At 37.3% G+C, this 22,571-nt stretch overlaps 1 protein-coding gene across 3 annotated transcripts; it reads right to left on the reverse strand.

Annotated features, from left to right (window-relative positions):
- Positions 1-295: 295 nt before the first annotated feature.
- On the reverse strand, positions 296-22,034 carry LOC129281237 (cytochrome P450 2U1-like). Of its 3 annotated transcripts, none has more exons than XM_064113102.1 (8): positions 21,808-22,034; positions 17,851-18,023; positions 16,159-16,355; positions 14,379-14,527; positions 13,648-13,786; positions 4,956-5,155; positions 2,836-3,301; positions 296-2,145 (listed from the first exon to the last, which is right to left on the reverse strand). In XM_064113102.1, the coding sequence occupies exons 2-8, from the start codon at positions 18,018-18,020 to the stop codon at positions 1,946-1,948; spliced, it is 1,521 nt and encodes a 506-aa protein (XP_063969172.1). In that variant the 5' UTR covers positions 18,021-18,023; positions 21,808-22,034; the 3' UTR covers positions 296-1,945. The 3 variants fall into 3 exon arrangements, with proteins under 3 accessions (XP_063969172.1, XP_063969171.1, XP_063969170.1); XM_064113101.1 differs by lacking the exon at positions 21,808-22,034 and adding an exon at positions 18,335-18,349; XM_064113100.1 differs by lacking the exon at positions 21,808-22,034 and adding an exon at positions 18,326-18,349.
- Positions 22,035-22,571: the final 537 nt, after the last annotated feature.

Genomic DNA, 22,571 nt, shown 5'->3' on the forward strand with positions numbered 1-22,571 from the left:
CAATTTGCAGCACATCATGTAGATTTGGATTTATTTAAATTGGATTTCTTTTTTATCCTAACAGTTTGACTCTCAATTATAATTCGAATCTCAGTGAATATAGCTACCGGCCGAATACAGCTACCAGCCGAACACAGTGGATCTATTTCTCAGTCGTATCTGAAATAATTCAAAATTTATATCTTTTATAGCTTTGTAATCAAAATTCACAAGGCTTAAATCTAAATCTTTATTTTCAAAATCCTTGAAATTAAGAATGAAATCATACATAAGAAATACTCCTGCATAAAAACAATCATTGAAAAATTACTTTATTCATATAGAAAATTAATACCGAAAAAATGAAGTCATATTAGAAATATAGGAATGTTCATTTTCAAATGATTTGTCTTTCCTTACATAATAGTTTCGAGTTTAAAATATAAAACCCAGCTCCAACATCAAAACGTTAAATGCATCAGGGTCCGATAGAAAGCAGCCTGTATCCCAGACTATATTGCAGGTTAATCAATACTGAAAACAATAATTAGAAAAGCAAATCAAATATTTGAAGCACAATCGGTTTTCTTTTCAAATAATATTGTAGAAACACACTCAAATAAAACACATCCGCATACGTCCATGCACGCACATCCTTCAAGTGAATGGTCATTCCCTCCTAAGGGGTAATCATGTGGGTACCATGACATTTGCTCCGGCGACAATTGCTCCGCTGTGAATTCCACACATTATTGGGATCGCCAACTCCTAACCTGGATTGAACACTATTCCCTATCGTAAACCCAACCCTAAACCTAAAATAAAACCCTACTGCAACCCCGACCCTAACCCTGTAACTTAGATGAAATAAAGGGTTTACTGACGGTTGGTCTAATATCACTTGGTCTAATCTTCAGATGGGCCCGACAACATTCGGGCTAAATCCACTTAGTCTAATTATCATTTGGTCTAATAGCCAATTAGTCTAATAACCACTTGCTCTAAAAGCCAGTTGGTCTAATGACCACTTGGTCTAATACCTAATTGGTCAAATGACCACTTGATCTAATAGCCATTTGGTCTAATGCCCAGATGGGCTAATCGTCACTTGGTCTAATTATCATGTGGTCTAATTGCCATTTCGTCTAATGTATTTATTGTCACTTGGTCTAATTGCATTTGGTCTAATACTAGTTCGTCTAATTGTCGGTTAGTCTAATACTTGTTATTCTAATACCTGTTCATCTAATCCTCACTTGGCGCAGCTGCCCCCTGGTTTTTATAATAGTGTTTTAACCTCAAAATGGGCTTAATCTATTCTTCGAAAACGCGGAACGGTACGGTACTCAATAAAAAAAGGAAATAAGAATCACAAAAGATACATGGGTCATACTGGGACCAGGGAAGTGTTGGGACAGAGCACGCGAGCATGCTCTATTAGTCGATTTCCTTACTCTCCCAGCTTACGTCCTGTCGTCATGTCGTGTTAAAAGCGTTGCGATTCCATAGGTTTGTACAGAAGAAAACTGTATGTTTTTTTTTTGCGCATTTAATTTTCTTTACTTATATCACATAGAGATATCATAAATATCTTTTCCAACAAGCTTCAATTAAAGAAATCTACAGCTTTCGTTTTTTTTTTAATGTTTTATTCCCCGCTTATTTGGCGCAGCTTTCCAATTCTATCTGCATTCACACGTCAATGTGTAATAACTTTTTCTGACATAGCAATTTAGGACCAATAATTAAAAGAACAAAAAAAATCACAAATCCTAGTGAAGAGTTGTAAGATTCAACCCATTTGAACATTGAATAATTGTCAGTGCCATTTTCTTCTGTAAATTGAAAAAAAATCATTCATAATGTGAAAAGTAGAAAAATCATCATCATCATCTTAAAATGTGTCAAAAATACCAGTATTTTCATTTTATTATTTTAGGCACTTTTTCATCGACTCAAAGGACCATCATTTTTCAACTGACTTGTTTAATCTCGAGGATGCGCATGTTATGTAATCCTCGGTGTCGTGGACCAGACCAAGCCGGCCCTGGAGTGAAGGAGGACGACTGTCTGCAGGTATAGAGAACTTGAATCGGTGGAGAAGGGTTGAAAAGAAGAGGAATAGCTCTTTCCTGGCAATAGCCTCTCCAATGCAAACTCTCTTGCCTATGATTAATAGTAAACAAAACACACACAAAACGTGAAAATATGACGATCGGCGTTTTTAAAACAAAACTTGAGAAATGAAATGGGAGAGATTAAAGCAATAAAATTCGTTTTATTTTTTACTTACTTTCTCCACAAATGATAATAATGTTTTTTTGGATTTCCTTTACTGATGATCTATACGTTTTGTTACGGGGGAAAATACATCGGTTCCGAAGGGGCTGTAATTCTTTTTATGCCACCCACTACATAGGCCTAAATAGGCAGTGTTTCTGACCGAAATCTATAATAAAAATGTACATATCAATATAATTTCGTTTATTTATAGATTAAATTTGTTTTAAGTCATCTAACGCAGAAAAAAAATGTTTCCTTGATAAGATTATCTGAATTATGGATGTCTGATCAATTTCACTCTGCATGGCTTCCTTCGCCTATCTCTCTGGATTCCTTATATTGGGTGAAAGGCGAAGGAACGATAATTCAACGCTCGACTGTAGCTGGAAAGATTTTCATTGGTTTCCAGGGTCTCACATCTCAAACATTCTATAAGACATTATATTTTACAGAAACAATAGACAAAGAAAAATCATTATTCCTATGACCATGTGAAATATTAATTTCACACTAAAGTTACAAAGGTAGGCATAGTATTTCAGAGTATGATATGTTTCTAGAGGCTTGTCTTACCAATACTAAATGGGATGAGTGCATCTGGCTTGATACAATCGCCTCTCTCATTCAGGAATCGTTCTGGTCTAAATATATCTGGATCGGACCAGATTGAGCTGTCACGTGCTAACCGCCAGAGGTTTGACACGACCAAAGTGCCCTCCGAAATATCGTAGCCACGTAGTCTTGAATCGGCGGTGCATGCATGCGCAATACCAAACGGAGACACTTGTCCCATGCGCTGGACTTCGTGTAGTGTTGCCATGGTGAACGGGAGGCTTGCACGATCAGCTAGTTCTGGGAGTCGATCTGGTCCAACAACACGGTCTAGTTCCTCTTGGACTCTTGTCTGGACATCAGGGTACATCATCATGTAGAGAATGGACCATTTCAATGAAGCGTTCGTTGTTTCGGTGCTGGCCCCAAATAGATCTCCGCACAGTACGTGAAGGTTTGTCTCGTCAAACGATGATGTGATACCTCTCTTGAATGGGAGAAAAGAGAAAGATAAATTGAATATAAATACTACTACTAGGCCTAAATCATTGTTGAGACAAGAAGTTTAGTACAGATCATGAGTTGCTGGGAATAAAAAAAAAACAGTCCCCAACCATGAATACCGATCGACAACAATGGCTTGCCCGGTGGCTTGCAAGACTTAGTATACACTGCAAAAACTCCGGTGTTGATTTAACACCAGCCCGGAATCTATATCCACACCAGAGAAGTATTGAAACACCAGTTTGGATTCAAACCGATGCTGTTTTAATACTAATTGGTGTTGTATAAACACCTTTCTGGTGTTACACCAAAACGAAACTGGTGCTGTTAAACACTTCTCTGGTGTGGACAGATATAGATTCCGGGCTGGTGTTAAATCAACACCGGAGTTTCTGCAGTGTAATAGGCCTATATGCTATAACGGTGAATTACTTTTAATTCTATCAAAATAATTATGAAATATGGTATTATGGACGACGTCAATTTTGATGTTTACAGTACGATTGTGTGAAAATAAAATCATTAGAGCGGAAAGCGTGTTGCGATTTGCTTTTCGCGTTTGTAAAAACTGAACTACAGAGCTGAATTCCGTTTTTGTTTTCTCATGACTGATAGAAAAACGAATTATCCATTCGTACCATGATCGGATGGTTGGCCTAGGAAGAAGATGAAGGGCTGTTATCTCCATGTAGGGAAGATTATGAATGTGGGTGCCGTACCTTAGCTTAGGGAAGTGTTGGTGGCCACAAAACTGTAATACTTGGTGTACTACTGTTTTTTCGGTTCATTCATATTATCCCCTAGACGAATGTCGTTAAATTAAGGCTTTGATTATGTTTAAAGGTCACTGAGTCCAGCTCAGAAAAATGTTGGTTTGAATGAATAGAGAAAAATCAAACAAGCATAACACTGAAAATTTCATCAAAATTGGATGTAAAACAAGAAAGTTATGACATTTTAAAGTTTCGCTTATTTTTCACAAAACAGTTATATGCACAACTCTGTGACATGCAAATGATAGAGTCAATGATGTCCATCACTCACTATTTCTTTTGTTTTTTATTGTTTGACCAACTTGACTGAACCATAAAATGTTAAAACAATATACCACATATTCAGGGAGGAATAAAACTTTGTTTCACAAAACAACATGGAGAAAATTGGAATATTTCATACAATAAAATACAAAAGAAGTAGTGAATGAGTGATGTCATCAGTCCCCTCATTTGCATACTGACCAGGATGTGAATATAACTGTTTTGTGAAATTAAGCGAAACTTAAAAATGTCATAACTTTGATGAAATTTTCAGGGTTATGTTTGTTAGATTTTTCTCTTTTTATTTAAACCAACGTTTTGTTGAGGTAGACTTGTCCTTTAAAAAATAATTACAAAACATTACACGATGCCTTGTCCCAGTGAACACACAGAACAAAAACATGATGATAAAATAATGCAACTAATTTGGGAGTTTTCATGAAATGCAAGGTAATGCAAATTGAGAGCAGCATCCGAGACCGAAATAGCCGTAAATATAATGTACCATCAAAAATAATTATTAGGATATCAATTTAAATGGTTGAACAGAAGAAATATATCGCGAGGATGGTCTTGAATCTGGAATGATTCGGTACGAACCTTCCGATCATCTTGAATTCTTTGAAGGTACATATCGATAATATCGCGAGGATGATCTGGATCGAAGTCCTTGAGATGTTTATCGACGATTATCTTGGTGAAGTCAGTGAATCTCTTTATCCCTTGTTTGATTTTGTTGGCCGGACTGAATGGAACCTTTGCAAGGAAGGGAATGAAGAGGAAAACCCCTCCAGAGGCAGCTACGAAGTTAAAAGACAAGTCAAAAGAAATCATAAAGTGATGACGATGCTTACCCTGAATGCTAATCGCAAGAATTAGAAGAATATAATGACAATGTTAATAACAAATAAATACGATGATAACTTGCAATAATAATAATAATAATAATGATAATAATTGTGTGAGATAATTAAGATATTAGATATTAAGGTACGAGGAGCGGTCGTGATTTACAGATCATTACAACGGAAATTACAATGAGTGGTATTGCCTTTGGGATTCAAATAGTGATGCGGTTTTCCAAATAACCATCCCTATTCAGGATGATGATTATTATTACCGCATCACTATCTAAATCGTTTCAGTCGGTACCTTTACTACAGTTAAAACACATTCGCCTCCCGCCCCTATAGCGAATTCATTTTTTTCAGGTAATGGACTTGTACTAAATGTCAAGTTCCGTTGGTCGGTCATGGATTTGATGTGAGGATGGGTAATTAGACAAGAATCAACATCACCATATTACATAACATCTTATAAATACACATCCCTTTGCTCGGAAATTAAAACAATTCCCCCAAATGTGTTACCTTTGACCCAGTCCAAACACAGTAAAAACGCTATTTTAAATTGTTATGCACATGCAACTCTGTTTCCTATATAAACCTTATACAGTAGTTGTTTATCCAGTTTAAACAAGTATTTATTTATTCATTTATTTATTTATTTGAATTTATTTGTACAGGATAAAAACATGATCAGCACAGCTGTTTTACATCCTGGTCCTGATACTACAGGTTAAACATTTGAATTAAAAAAAATCATATTCAAAATCTGAAATAGCAAAGTATTTCATTTTTGATATTTATTTCTCAATAAATTAGTTGTTTAAACTGTTGGACAGGTACTGTTGGGTTATAGTAAACAGCGGTGAATAAAATTTTGAATGGCATTTTAATTGTGTATATAGGCGTCTTAGAAATAAGTTTTACACTTTTCCCTCACAAATAAATAAGCTTCAAAATCACTTGGAACTATCAAAAGTAGACCAAAATAACACGTATTTTGGTCTACTTTTAAATATTTAGGTCTCGTATTTATAGAATCTGTTTGTTTTTATCGTGTGTTGTTGGAAGGCACTGAGAGACGTCATTGATCGAGAGCCCAGGGTTAAAAAACTCTATAAATATACCATGCTTATTATAGAGTAAGTATAGCAGAAATTATTTGTCCGAGCGAGGTCAGCCTTGCATTTCTATTTTTCCGAGGGGCGAATTTTGCCAGTACAACTATTCCATCATTGACGTCACGAAATAGTAAATTCAACATCATCGAAATATAGTGAGAATATGTTTCGTCGCCTGATACTGTTTAAACCAATCACAATACAGGATTTAATTTATGTAGGATATAATCAACAATATTCAGTGGCGTACCGTGGGTCATGGCATTGGGGGACCAGCAACAATTTTGAGTCACTTAGTGGGCGCGAAGCGCGCTCACTAGCCAGGTATACAGACCCAGCAGTAGAGACATTTTAAGGACTGTACCATGAAAAGGACATGTTTCTCACTGATCAAATAACGTGAGTGCGAAGCGCGAGCTGAAAAACCTAAAAGGGACATTATACGCAAAGTGTTGTAATTATGGTACGTACCAGTCCCACAAAACAATGCGAAGCGCGAGCAGAAATTTGTCTATACATGTATATTGACCCCAAACAGGGACATTTTAAGGAATATTATTTAGGAATTAATGAAGAGCTTTCATATCTTACCTAGTCATCTAATGCGAGCGCCAAGCGCGTGCTGATTTTTTTTAGATATAATTATAGCTAAGCACATGAAGCACTTTTTGTAGTCATTGTAATTATGAACGTGATACGTATCTCACTAAACAAAAATTGCGAGCGCGAAGCGCGAGCTGAAATTTTTTTGACATTCAGATCTTAAGAGGGGCATTCTAAGGCTTGTTTGTAGGAATTCATTAAGATCATACGTATTTAACTTACTAAATGATGCGAGCGCGGAGCGCAAGCTCAAAATTTTTGATATTCAGACCAGAAAAGGGGACTGTTTAGGAATTCATCTTCATGAATACATACCTCACCAATATCTCATGAATACATATCTCACTAATCTACTAATACGAACGTAAGCACGGACTGGAATTGTTTTAAATTCAGACCTTAATAGGGGGCAATCACTTTAAGCTGTTATGAAAAAGAGAAGCATACGTCACTATACATAAAATGATAAAAGCTCAAAGTGCGATGAAATATATTTGGTCTACATTGACTTAAAAACTTGATGGTTTAGTTCCATTTAATCCTGAACATGATTATTCATCTCATTAAACAGACAATGTAAGCACCAGGCCCTAAAAGTTATGAAAAAAAATTATAATAAAATATACAATAACTTCTTCTTCTCCCACTACGTCTCCCCCCTCCCTTTTTTTCTTCTTTTCCTCCGTTATTTTTGCCAGCCAATGGGGGGCGTGTGCCCCCCGTAGTTACGCCACTGGTAATATTACTTGGACACTCCAGCGCCAGACCCCTTAATTAAACAATTTTTTCCTTTAACCACCCAAACAACTCCTGTTATATCACGTTCTTTGTGTTTATTTTGCTTTACTTGTAATAATAATTTTTTTTCCATTACGATTTTGTCTTTGAATTAATATATTTTATTACTTGTTATATTCTCATTTCATATAAATTTCATCTATAAGTTATGTTGTACAGCAATCCATCATTATTACTAATTTTGTACTTTTATTAACTATCTATTTCGTTTTATCTACACTGTATTTAATTGTAAACATATTTTACCCAGAGTTTGGATGCCATACAAATGTGTTTCTCTAAATGAACCATTTTTAAATTCAAATGAAACTTTTTTTTACCTCTCGTATTTTGACCCTCCTCTTATATCGTCAAGATTTCATCAATGGTTTCTTTTAACCTACGCATAATCTACGATTTGACTATGTATGTCATCGTCATTATCATGATGGAAAGAAAGGAAAAAAGCGGAAAAATTAATAAAGGAGGGGGGAAAGGAGGGAAAAGAGAGGAGAAAAAAGAAGAGGAGGAAGACGAGTGAATAAAATAAGATTAGGGGAAGACTTGGAAAATAAAAAGAATCTTTCATGTCACTTTAAAAAAATTTCGCTCGCGCTTCGCGCTCGCATTATCTTGTTCAATATGGAGTTTAAATATCAAGTTTGGAAGTCAATATACAAAACATATTTCACCTCGGAAATCGAACTTTCATTACTTTGTATGATTTACAAATTGATTTTTTTTAAGTACTCTGTAAAAATGTCAGTTTTATGGTCTAAATATAAACATTTTCTGCTCGCGCTGCGCGATCGTAAAATTTTGATTTTTCAGGTACCTATTATTTTCGTGTATTCCATAAAATTGTCAAAATATCCCTTTTCAGGTCTGGTTGTCAAAACGTATCAGCTAGCGCTGCACGCTCGCATTTTGATTGGCGAGTTATGTATGTCTCAATATTGATTATACAACAAACTACTTAAAATCCCCTTTTCATGACAGTCAGGCCTGATGACAGTTTATCAAAAATTTTGGCTCGCGAGTTGCGCTCGCATTAATGGTTAAAATATATTAACTGATGCATCCTATCTATAATTACAGAAGTGCTTGAAATGTACAGTTTTCAGGCCATAATATCATCAGATTTCGCACCCTCATTAGGCATTAATGATTAAGATATCAGTTTAATAATTAAATTGTTCCTTTTGTTTCATCTCGCGCTTAGCAAGAGGAATAAGGAAGATAGTCATCACTTTCATATGCATGTCCTATAAGGATGTCCGGTCCTATGTTAAAACTCAATGTAATAATGTGCGATCCATATCCACCTCACAATTTTCCTACAAAGTGCTTGAAATATAGAGCATTAACTCTATTTTCTCATATCAGAATATCAAATAGTTTAGGCTCGCGCTTCGCGCTCGCTTTGATTTTCATGATAAAAGATTATTTAGAATGCCCAGATTCTAGGTCTAAATATAAAACACGCGCGCATGTTTATTCAGATACTCAACTTGTTCTCTATTATCCAGTTTCAGATCACAATTTCAAAAATTTTCTGCTCGCACTTTGTGCTCGCATTATTGATGTAGGAAGATCCCCTATTACTCATTCTTTTCATGATTTACAAACATGAATAGTGTTCCGTTCAGTAGGTCTAAATCTCGAAATTTTCCGCTCGCATCAATTATTTGGTTACATACCTATTCTGCTTCATGGCTAACTTCTTCATGGCTAACTGCAAGCAGTCTTTAAAGCCCCTTTCACAATTGACGTACGACCTGTTTACGACCACCTGCAACATTTTTTCTTGTTGTTGCACGATCGATCCCTTGGTGTCTTGCGAGCACTCGCAGTCGTTGTAGACGATCGCACAAACTCGAGGTGGTCGGAGGTGATCGTGACTGGTCGCATCTGAACTTTGAACATGTTCAAAATCCAAACGCGATCAAATACGATTGATTCACTCGCAACAGGTCGTACCATCGGTCGGGCGACCATCGTGTTAGTGTTGTTCAACGTTGTACGACTTGGTGCAAGAGGTGGCACAACTAAGTATAGTCGCATTTAGTCGACTGGAGGTCGTACAACACTTGCACATGTGCTGGAGACCTACAGAGACCAGTCTTGCGACTGGGTGCGATAATATAAGACTGTTGCAAGATCGATCGAAATTACGGCTTACAACATTCCACTACCGTTGCATTCGCTTGTATGCGACCGTTCAGCCCCTTTCACAATTGACGTCCGACCAGTTTACGACCGCCTGCAACAGTTTTTTCTAGTTGTTGCACGATCGATCTCTTGGTGTCTTGCGAGCACTCGCAGTCGTTGTAGACGGTCGCACGAACTCGAGGTGGTCGTGACTGGTCACATCTGAACTTTGAACATGTTCAAAATCCGAACGCGATCAAATACGATCGATTCACTCGCATCAGGCCGTACCCGGGGTCGTACCATCGCTCGGGCGATCATCGTGCGAGTGTTGTTCAACGTTGTACGACTTGGTGCGAGAGGTGGCACAACTAAGTAGTCGCATTTACTTGACTGGAGGTCGTACAACACTTGCACATGTGAAAGCGACCTACATGTACTGAGACCTGTCTTGCGACTGGTTGCGATAATAATATGGGCCATAAGACTGTTGCAAGACCGATCGCAACGGCTTACAACATTGCACTACCGTTTCATTCGCATGTATGCGACCGTTCCACTCGCAATCCCTCGTACAACACTCGCATGTGATCGCACGAGCACAATAAGAGCATATGCGACTTACTCGTGCAACGGGGTTTACTGGTTGTTTTTGTTGTACGACAGCTGTTGCAACTGTGAAAGCCTCTGTGCGATCTTATGAGATGACTAGCGATTGATGCCTGTTGCAGCCTGACGCACGACCAAAAGGTCGCAAATGGTCGTACGTCAATTGTGAAAGGGGCTTAACAGAACCTTTTCCATCAGTTCATTTCTGCTCGCGCTTCACGTTCGTAGTAATTATTAATTTGCATACACATCTTTTTCAGGATAACAAACATTGCCCAGAATGTTAAAATTTTAGGAAAAAATATATAAGATTTCCAAAAAAAATTAGCTCGCGCTTCGCGCTCGCATTATATAAATAAGGATTATGATATTATATATTTATGTTTATTCATAAGAATAAAGATGAGAAGTGACTATTAGGAATTCCCCTTCAAAGAAACAAAAAATCATCTTCGAGCGACCGATCGGGGAAAACATGGCTGAAAAAAAATCCGGGCCCCTCATATTGGCGAAGGCTGCATGATCCGCCCCTGTGAAACTTTTGCAAGATGATCAGTGATACTTCATTACACTTATGTCTGCGTTTCATGAACTAGACCCATAAACTTTCTAAGTTATTATGTTATTTCAAAAACTTAATCATGGTTAAGATTTGAATGTTGACGATGTCGCCGCCGTGGGAAAAGCGGCGCCTTTAGTCTCGTTCTGCTATGCATGCGAGACAATAAATTATTTATTGAATGAGGAGGCGTGATATCATCTGTGTATCTCGTACTTTGGTCTACTTATTCGGAAATGTAGGTCTTCAGATTTGATCAATGGTTTTACAAACTACAGGAGCTTTCACTAGTTAATCGTGATGGAAATTTGATCAACCCCAAATGAAAATGGATATTATGAAAATAAATGAAGATGTTTGGTTATGCTGGATGTCTATTATATAAAAACTCTTTTATGTGACCATGCATCACATTAACTTGACCGGAGCCTCTCCTCCCCCCCCCCGACACTTCTTGCAATAAATCAAAATCGTGATAGAAACCGCTGCAATTTTTTTTCATTTTTCGAGCAACTTTTATTTAGACCAAATTTTCAACACCTGGGTAGCTACGTGATGGCTCGGTCACAAATACGATTAGGGTATCACAGGCCTAATTCATTTCCCATAGACTCGTGTGTTAAAGTGGCACTTTAAAAGGAGAATGAAACTCTTGGAGCAAGTTAGCTTTTGTGAAAGCAGAAAAATCAAAGAATAAGATCAACAAAACTTTGAGTAAAATAGGACTAGCAATAAAAGAGTTATGAGCATTTGAATGTCGAGATCACTAATGCTATGGAGATCCTCCCATTGGCAATGCGACCAAGATCTGTGATGTCACACACGTACAACTCTCCCATTCGGACACTGAAAATATACCCCAAAACATCTCTTTTTGCTCATTCTAATCATATGACAAACGATTCATCAATGATATAATGTTGTGAAACCTCTGTACTTGTCATCTCATAAAGAAAACACCTAACATTGTGATAGACTCTATAAAAGTGAGAATATAAGTGAAATAAGTACTAAAGTAATGAGGGAGTTGTACGTGTGTGATATCACAGATCTTGGTCGCATTGCCGATGGGAGGATCTACATGGCACTAGTGATCTCAATATTCAAATGCTCATAACTTTCTTATTATTCATTCAATCTTCCTCAAACTTTCAACAATATGTTTCTTTTATTTTTCTCTTTGATATGGATTCAGCTAGTTTCAAGGGTTTCATTCTCCTTTAAAACATTCATAAAAAATAAGGATGAAATTCGAGGGTTGAATGTTTACTACCAGTGGATAGGATATATGTCTGACATTCCATATCTGACCAGAAAAGGGTACCTCGACCGGCTCATTTTAAAAACAAATCGGCATTTATGAAGACTACACCTGACGGGATCAAATTCGTGACTTGAGATAGTAAAATGGCCCCAACTCTTCCGCCAGTAAGAAAAAATAGTTTCATAGTAGTGATATATCTTTCCAATGTGGAAAAAGGAAGTTCAGTAGGTACCCTCCATAGAATCAGTGTTAGATTGTCAGTCATATTCATTCATTTTTTTTCAATCAGCAATATCAAATTTAAAAATTGAGAATGGGTTGGCTCGAATGAATATCGTTTGCCTGCCAGTTGTAATTAGGCCCGTGTAACCTTAGGAACTGCTACGAACGCCGTACGATTGATTTTGATTTGACCTTTTGTAAGGTCTTCTCATGGAGGCCGTACGAAACCAGTGTTCGCAGACCGTTCGTAAGCTCGCAAGCCTTGTCCAATATTTATTTTTCTAACGTTGTACGAAACCCTTTCTTCGTAATGCGGCCGTACGAACGTTGCAGGAATATCGCAAGGTTTCGCAGTTTTAAGAGACGATTCTAGAAGCCTTAAACTCTTACGATGATCGTAAGAACTCCTGAGGTTCAGAGAGGGCTCTTATCGCGTTCGTAAGAATGTCGTACTTAATAATTAGGCGGCACCTTTTAATCGGGTCAAGATCATTATTTCCCAATGAATCAAGATTACATTTGTTGAATTTCTGATAAGTATAAAAAGAGAATTTTGAGTGGCTGAATAAGTATTCCACACAACAGACGCGGCTAATTTGGGCGCGTCGTGGTCTAGTGCATGGTTCTCACTCTTGCCTTTCAAACAGAGGGTCGTGCATGGGTTCGAATCCTAGCCAGGACTTTAAACTCACAAATCGCCCAGGTAAGTTTGGGTTAAGTAAATTGATACACATCGCGTTTGAAAATGATCGTCCCTGGCAATATTGATAATTTTTTTTTAATGATAAAAACTTAAATATATAACTTTTTTTTTATCCACACACAACCCATTTAGTATGCAAAACGAGGTTGACGTCATGCATATTTCGTGGATGAAAGAAATTTCTTCTTGAGAACTTGCCAGCTGACTGGACAACTGGGAATAGCGAAACATATACATTTTTAGCGAGTAAGTGAGAATTACTTGATTGTTACTTTGAACTTCCGAGCATGACAAAAAGTGTGCATCCCTCCTAAATAATGTTTCTACCAACGAACGTAGAGAGCGTCAACACTTTGAAGAGCAACACTGCAAAATGTTGACGTCCTGCATGTCGTTGGTTTCTATACCTTCAAAACCAAGCGACGTTCCATTACTTACCCAAACGAAGGTTAGTGTTGATGATATCCTGTAGCTGGTTGAAGTCTGACTCTGCGTAGTCATAAGCCTTTCCAAAGAGCAGAACGGCAATTACGTTCGAGATAGCATTGTTCAAAACCTTGTGAGGGTTAAAAGGCTCCTGCGGATGTAAAAAAAAAAAAAGGTTACAGGAAATAATTTCATACATCTATCCATTCATTTTATTGATATCATATTGAGAAAAACTGCTAAGCTATAGCTTACATCATAGAAGAATTACAGCGAACAAAATTTCCTTAAAGTAAAACGACGTTTGAACAGTAAGGTGTACTTATCCATGCAGGAGTCATCTTCAAAATATATTTCGAATACTCTGAACACTGTTTTAAACATGACTCTAACCTGTATGTGTTAAGTTTTAAGAAAAAAACTAACAAAAAAAAGAGGCGAGTGGAAGAAGGGGGAGAACAAGAATAAATAGGGGAGGAGGAGAAGGGGTGCAGTGATGGTAGAGTTCACTTCTTTCCTAATTGTTCAACAGTCATGTTTTATCATATGTCTCGGTAGAGGAACAATAATTCGCTTGGTTACAAGGCTTTCAACAATACTTTTCCTGAATCTGGCATTATTTTCTTAAAAATATGCGATCATAAATGTCAAAAGTAAAAAATCAATGACATATAGCTCAAGAATATTAAGATACATGTATAAGAATCGAGAATGGTGTAAAAATAAAAACTGAAGTTTCTCACAGACAACTTGGAGAATTCGGAAATCAACGTCACGGCTTCGGCATGAATAATGTCATCTATATTTTTAGGTCCGGTAGTAAAATGCCTAAATGCTGATAAAATGAACTGCTTGTGTTCCCGCCAGACAGGTCCCGACGAACCAGCCAATCCTGCATGCATAATTCAATAATAATAACCAGATTATTAACAACTTTACACTTTGACGAGTGAGGTTAGTATGAAAATGTGATTAAGAGTGATCTTTGTGTACACTCATCATAGACCGTCGAGTAACCGGTTGCGATTTTTTTCATCATTACTTGTGCACCGGCTGTTTTAGAGGCTTTAAATCACACTACAAATCTTGTACTTTTTTCCAGAGTCTTGTCTTAATTTTTCTATTTTAAGACTGTGAAAAGTCGTTCTAGGCGAGAGTCGAACCTGTGTCCATGAACTCGACTGCAGAATTTGAATACTGTCTGTACCGTTACACCAATCGAGCCGATCGATGGGTCAAATAATACGCTATAAAAGTAGCGTTTCTTGTCGCCATGAATATTCATGAAGCGTAGTCCGACTAAATAAATCTAATTATATCGTTATTCCCATAGACTTATTCAAGAAATATTTATATATACGGTATACTGCCCTCTCGCGTCGGGGACACAAGTACTGAAGGAAAAAACTCTAACCGGCGATGTTATAGCTCTTTATGCCAAAGGCTGGAATCCTACGAAAGTTCATTAGTCCCAAGGTTTGTACAGTTCCCAGCAAACGTAATTTCATTACCGGGTGATCAAAATAATATTCGGAGTAAAAAGATACGTTATTGTCGGATCAACAATAATTCCACTAATAACGTTTTTTTTTTTTTCAAACTTACAATATCGAACATTGAGAATAATGAACCTTTGGTGGAATTAGGGACATTAATTTTAAAATAGCAAGCCTATACAGAGTATCACCGATCGAAAACTTCGAACTTTGAGTCAAAATTTATTCCAAATACAATCTAAATTCACCCCTTTTCTATAAAAGAAATCAGTCAAATCACCAACTAAAATTGAGCATAATTATATTCACCCATTGGAATACTCTTATACACGTACATGAGACTAATAGCGGTTTCGAGGTGGCTTGCTCCTCGACACTTCAAGTTGATGTGATTTATGTTTTTAAAAAAACATCGCCAATGAAGGATACTATTGTAAATAATGACCTGATCACTCAAAAATTAATTGCTTATTTAGCACTTAAGGAGCTCATTATAATGACTGCACTTCGGAGTGGTGATTTAGTGATTCAAATCTCGCAAAAAAATAGAAAACCAGCACTCCGAAGTGCAGTTACTATCGCGCCAATACACTCTCTGTAGGGTGCTCTTGAAAGGTAGCAAGATCAAAATTATATAGCACTTCATTTCTTAATTAGAGTATAATTGCTTGCCGGCGATGCAATTATCTCCCGTACAGTCGAAATGTCTGCACTGTCAGACCAGAGATATATGGCACACATTATATAATCAAGGAAATATAGGTCTAGCTGATGTCGGAATACATCCATAGGGGCCTATACAACAATATTTATAATGGAGCCGCCATTTATGTGATTTACATCGGATCTCCCCCACATCCGCGCAATCCTCATCAATTGCATGGCGCATACAAAAATATCACAATGCTTTCATTTTATATTATAAGCTCGGATCAAGGGGCCAAGAAATAGAAGGACAATGATCCTCAGCTAATGACTGTCTCTATACATAGTCTATACTCTGAACAAGATAAGATTGGCAAAACACCTATATTTCGACGGCCTATTTGGTCTTCGATGGGGACTATCCTAGGCCGGCCTTGGAAGTTAGGGTGACTGAAGGCTTCTTTGATGGTGTTGTAGCTGTTCAGGATAACCACTTCCGTTGTCATGATACGAAGTCGGAAGATGTCCCCATAGTCGTCAGCCAAGGCAGCAAAGAGATCCAGTGGCGGTAATTTCGACCTTCAGGGGGTACAGGAAAAAGAAAGATATTACTTTGTCGTGTGTAAACAAACCGGTCAAATAGAATCAAGAACCGCTTCAACTTCTGTGACATCGTCATCAAATTATCAAATATTGAACAACTTATGCGACGGATTCCTTGCGAAACTAACTTATCCCACTCCTATATGCTTCGGTACTTCTGAGAAATCGTGTCGAACTCAATCATAACGATGTTCATCATCACAGTTTCATTTTCTCTACACATCTAACATCACAATTCTTATTGCATGCACCTATAAAACTATTTTAGACGAGATTTCAGAAATATATCAAGCCTATATACTCTTATCAAGAATTCGCTCGTAAATTTAATTCCAGGGAGTCGCCCAAATACTAGATTATATAGATTCGTTGGCCGCAAAAAAAACTTTTTCATCATCAGCTGCAAGGTCAGACACCGTTGACATTCATAGTTCGTCTTCATCAGCATCATCATTATCATCATTATCACCATCTTTATCATCATCATCATCATCATCATCACCATCACCATCTTTATTATCATCATCGTCATCATCACCATATTATCATTCATCAGCATGATCACTGTCCTAATCATCACCATTACCATCAACCTTACGATCCTCATCATTATTATCATCATCCTAACAAACTTCTTACAAAAGAATTCGACAGGTTCTTAGAAGTTAGAACAGATATGACTGATTATTGTGGTAAGACAATGTTGAGGATAGAGATACCGACATACGCTCGTTATTATTTCTGGAGGTTCATTATTCTTAAACACTTACATTGCCTAATTGGGTGTTTCTTTGAGCGAAAATTGTAAAGAGTTCGTTAATCCTGATATTTGTAGTATATTCCAATGGTTCGTTAATAATCCGAAAAGTGAATAAAATAGGGTTTGTTATTCCGGAGGTTCGTTATTCCGAAGATTTATATCTCCTTGGTAGGGCCTACGGAAAATGAATAAGCTATAGGACTTGATCTTATAGGGTTCGATAATCTGCAAAATGATACATGCTTCGTTAGAACGGAGATAACTAATGAACTATATACGAACCTTACGTAATTTCGGACTATTGAATCATCGGAACGACGAGCCTCGTTTCGTTTTCGGATTCACAAATCTTCGGAATATCCAAAATTATTTCAAATTCGAAAAATCAAACATTGGGATTAATGAACCTTCGGACTAATGGAATATGACCATATTTCTATTCAACCTTCTGAATATCGAACTTTCGGAATATCGAACCTTCGGAATAACGAGCCATAAATAAGCACCCGTATAGGCCTACCGAAGGATATAGTTGAATGAGGGAAAAACTAAGCTACTAGCAGGATCCTTGTGCATCGGTGCAAATTATTATCTTTTGTTCCTAGGGCAGGACATCTATTGTTCCCCCCCCCCCAAAAAAAAAAAAAAAAAAAAAAAAAACGCAAAAGATAATCCTCTCCGCTGAGGGCCATGGCAGGATCCACGCCTTACCTAATGAGAAACGGCAGACTGCCAACCAGAGGCCATGTTCTTGGACCTGGAGGTATATTCTTCTTCTCCCGATCTGTTACTATCCGCGAAATGAACAACCGCAGTCCTACCATAATCAATATCGTCACGATGAGGAGGGTTCCAAGCTCGTCTATTGACACTCTGGCCATGACCTACATCAACAGATCAAAATGAGAGCAATATCACGATTTCAGCCACGATCCAGGGGGGCCACTTTCATTGACGAGTGGATACCATGCGCGACCATGGGGTCTCGAAAAGCACCCTAAACACGTATTTTCCATATTCTGAAAATGCACCCCTTAACAAGTATTGGCGTGTGAAACCTAGCTACCCTTAACAAGTATTGGAAAAAGCGATACTCTTAATTTGCAAGTATATTCCCTGAATTGAACCCCTATACAAGTACAGCAATATATTTTGTTATGTCACGGACGTCGGTCGTCGGTTTTACCTTTCCTACATCGTTGGGTTTAGTGGGTACCACTGGCGTAAATCCCGGGGGGGATGGGGGGGATATATCCCCCCCCCCCCCACTTTTCGAGGAGGGGGGGGGGGGATGGCCTGTACAAACATCCCCCCCCCACTTTTTACGAAAGAAATGAAGAAAAAAATCACAAGAGATACTTGTTTTATTGGTGAAAATTCTTCCTGAAATACCGCTTAACAAATAAAACAATATTATTGAATCATAAAATGCAAATAAAGAGCCAGTTCACCATTTCCAAATGAAATACTTATGTCCTTATTATAACATTGAAGAGAAACTCCCGTTTCTTCCAATTCATAATGTTGGGGTCTTTGGGAAGGGATTGAGATGGAATGTCAATTCTTTTTAATGTAATCTCTAATAAAACCATTAAACCATCATGGGGTAAAAAAGATAATAATATTGGAGGGGTATTTGCCATATGGACATACAGTGGCGTAACTACGGGGGGGCATGGGGGCACGTGCCCCCCCCCCCCAATCGGCTGACCAAAAAAAAAACCGGGAAAAGGGGGAAAGGAGAAAAGAGGGAGAAAGGAAGAAAAGCGTATAGTGGGAAAGAAGAAAATATTATTCATTATAATGTTATATTATAATTATGTTATGTTACATTACATAAGAAACATTTTTATCATAACTTCATGAAACATAATTTGCCCAGGGCCTGCGTCTTCATTGTTCCTGGTGCTTGCATTGTCTGTTAACGAGATATATAATCCTGTTGTACTGAAACATCCCGTTTTCAAGTCAATATAAACCAAATTTATTTCCTAGCAATTGAGTTATCATTGTTTTATGTAGTGACATATGCTTCGTTTTCATGACTCAAAAAGCGATTGCCCCATGTTAAGGTCTTCGTATATATGAAACATTTTCTGTCCGTGATTACGTTCGCATTAGTGGATTGGTGAGATATGTCTGCTCTTCATGAATTCCTAAAATCAGTCCTTAAAATGTCCCTTCTTCTGATCTGAATATCAAAAATTTTCAGCTCGCGCTTCGCGCTGGCATCATTTGGATATTGAATTACGTATGGTCCTAGTTAATTCCTACAAAGAAACCTTAGAATGCCCCACTTCAGGTCTAAATTATCTAAATTTTCAGCTCGCGCTTCGCGCTCGCAATATTTGATTAGTGAGATGCGTATGATAATCATGATTGCAATGACTACAAAATGTGTTTCATGTGTTCAGATGTAATTCTTATAAACCAGCAAGCGCTTGGCACTCGCATTAGATGACTATGGTGAGATATGCATACTCTTAATGGATTCCTAAAATATTTTCCTCAAAATCTCGCTGTTTGGGTCAAAATATACGAAAACTTCAGCTCGCGCTTCGCGCTCGTATTGTTTAGCGAGACAGGTACCTATCATGATTACACAAATTTGACAATAATGTCTCTTTTTAGGTGTGAATATAAAAAAAATTCAGCTCGCGCTTCGCGCTCACATTATTTGATCAGGGAGATGCATATCCGTTTAATGACATTGTCCAGAAAATGTCTCTATTAGGTCAATATAACTGGCAACTGAGCGCGCTCACTCAGTGATACAAACATTTTGCTGGTGCCCCCCTCCCCAATGCCGTGAACCACGGTACGCCACTGTGGACATATCAATGACAATTCCTTGCATATCTAAAAAAAAAATCCTTTTTACGTGTTTTTTTTTGGTCGCGCATGGTATCCACTCGTCAATGTAAGTGGCCCCCCCCCCCCGTGGCAATATATTGATCTAGAATATTCATAAAAATTCGCTATCACTATAGTTACGAATGGGATGTACGTTTGAAGAAATAATTAAGCTATATCGCTTTTTTCCTCCTCTCCTTCTCCTCCTCGATCAGAGTCCCCCTTCTTCTTTTTTCTCTCTTTTTCTCCTCCTTCTTCAGTCTTCTTTTTCTTGTATTAATTTGTTTCCTTCTTAATTCTTTCTTCCTTCTTCTTCCCCTCCTCGTTATATAACGAGGAGGAGGGGAAGCCTGAAGAAGAAGAAGAATTATAAGGAAGAAAGAAGGTTGAAGAAGAATATATATTCTTCTTCAATCTTCTTTTTCTTTTTTTTCTGCTTCTGTTTGTTCTCTTTTTTAGCTAATCAAACTAGCTAATGCGATGGCCATAATCTTTATAGGCTAATAAGATTCCCTTGATATCCCACACAGCACTATTCTGGTCCCGCGTACGTCATTTTAGATGTTCATAATATAGCCATTAAATTGTTATATGTAACTTCAAGCCCTTCAAGGACTTGGAAATACCCCTATTCATATAACCTCTAACCCATCGATCTTGCCAGTTCACTGAACTATAACGTGGGCATCTGCGAGGCCCTATTCCCCCAAGCCCTTCATGTTCGGAAGGGCCTTTTTGCCTTTATGATAATTTGGCTTTAAAGGGATGGTCCGGGCTGAAAATCTTTATATCTAAATAAATAGAGTAAAATTCACAAAGCAAATGCTGAAAATTTCATCAAAATCGGATAACGAATAACAAAGTTATTGAATTTTAAAGTGTACCAATATTTTGTGAAATAAGTTATATGCACATCGTCATGAATATTCATTAGGTGGGCTGATGATGTCACATCTCCACTTTCCTTTTTCTAATTATGTTATTACAAGAAATCATAAATGTTTCATTTTTTCATACAAGTGTAAATGATGTGTCTCTATTCTGATGAAATAAGTTGCGGCAGTAAATAACTAATGCACTTAATCAGTTGTCAATCCAATTGTTTTTGTTCTTGGTAGAAAATGTTTGAATAAACCTAATTTCATATAATAAAATACAAAAGAACAAGTGGGGATATGACATCATCAGCCAACCTAATGAATATTCAAAAAGACATGCCTAGAACTGTTTCACCGGAATAATGCAAATCTTTAAAATTCAATAACTGCGTTATTTGTTATCCGAATTTGATCAAATTTTCAGCATTTTGCTTTGTGAATTTTACTCTATTTATTGAAATATAAATATCTCCAGCCTGGACCATCCCTTTAATAGCAATTAAGGGGACTGAAAAAAAAATATAGGCATTGTATCTTTTTTTTTTATACAATTTATCATGTCAAGCCCTTCAAGTTTCATTGTTCAGCTTTCAAACTCTCTCCCAGTTTAGGTTCAAAATTACGAGGGGGATAATAATAGAAAATTACATAATATTTATAACACGCCGTGCTGAATGAATATATAACCATTTTCTTTATCATACACCATTTCAGGCTCTTTTATAACTGGGGCCCGTAAACACAAAGCTCAACAATCATCGTAGAACACTATTTACGATTGATTGCATTGACTATTCTCGATCTCACTCACTCCCCTCTCGCAGTTTAGGTCAAAATGTGTTATAATGGTACCATACGCACGCTCAGTCTTCTACATTAAACGGCGCACCACAGTCTACTGCAATCATATACGGAACTTGACAACAATAACGCGTACCTGTTTATTCGCTGTGTAATATATAAGTACTATTGCCCCATCTGGTGGATGACCGGGTGGATTAAGGTGGATGGCAGACGATACTAACGTAATGAAGACGATATAAGTGATAGATATGACGAAATTGAGGTCGATAACTGCAGTTATACTGCAGACGAGTGGTACCCTTGCCGGACCCTTGATACGAAAAAGTGGTCGAGAGCACTCATGCAGCTCTAGAAGAAATACATGTAGAATACAAAAGGGTTTATTCTTCTCTAGTCGTAGCTCGCAGACTCATTTTGAATATTTCCAATCTGATATCTGTTAAGAAAATATTATCATTTCACGAGATATTTCTAAGCGGCCGAATTTAGCCTATTAGGCATTTCTCCCATGCATGTTAAGTTGGTTTCGAAGTGCTTGATTCTGTACCATATGAGAGTAATCGTGTTGTTTAATAATATCCTCGAAGAAAATAGAAATATTTTCATTCATTTTTTTTAAATTTATTTTTCTAATTCACTCTCCGAGGATTAAAGAAATCGTATGCCTATCCCCCGGGCATATCCCATTAATGTTACTACTTCACTGATAATTTATTTGGAAACAAAAATGATAAACGAAAAATGCTTTATAATTTTTACCTTAATTGAAGCAGTGATTTTTTTTTCCTTTTCAATTCAGGTTTGTTGTTTGTTTTTGTTGCATGCTCTATATAGATATATGGTTTAACATGAAAAACTAAAATAACTGAGATGTATTGTCTTTACCGTTTCCTTTTC

This window comes from Lytechinus pictus, chromosome 18 (assembly GCF_037042905.1).
Source record: "Lytechinus pictus isolate F3 Inbred chromosome 18, Lp3.0, whole genome shotgun sequence".
NCBI classification, from domain to species: Eukaryota; Metazoa; Echinodermata; class Echinoidea; order Temnopleuroida; family Toxopneustidae; genus Lytechinus; species Lytechinus pictus.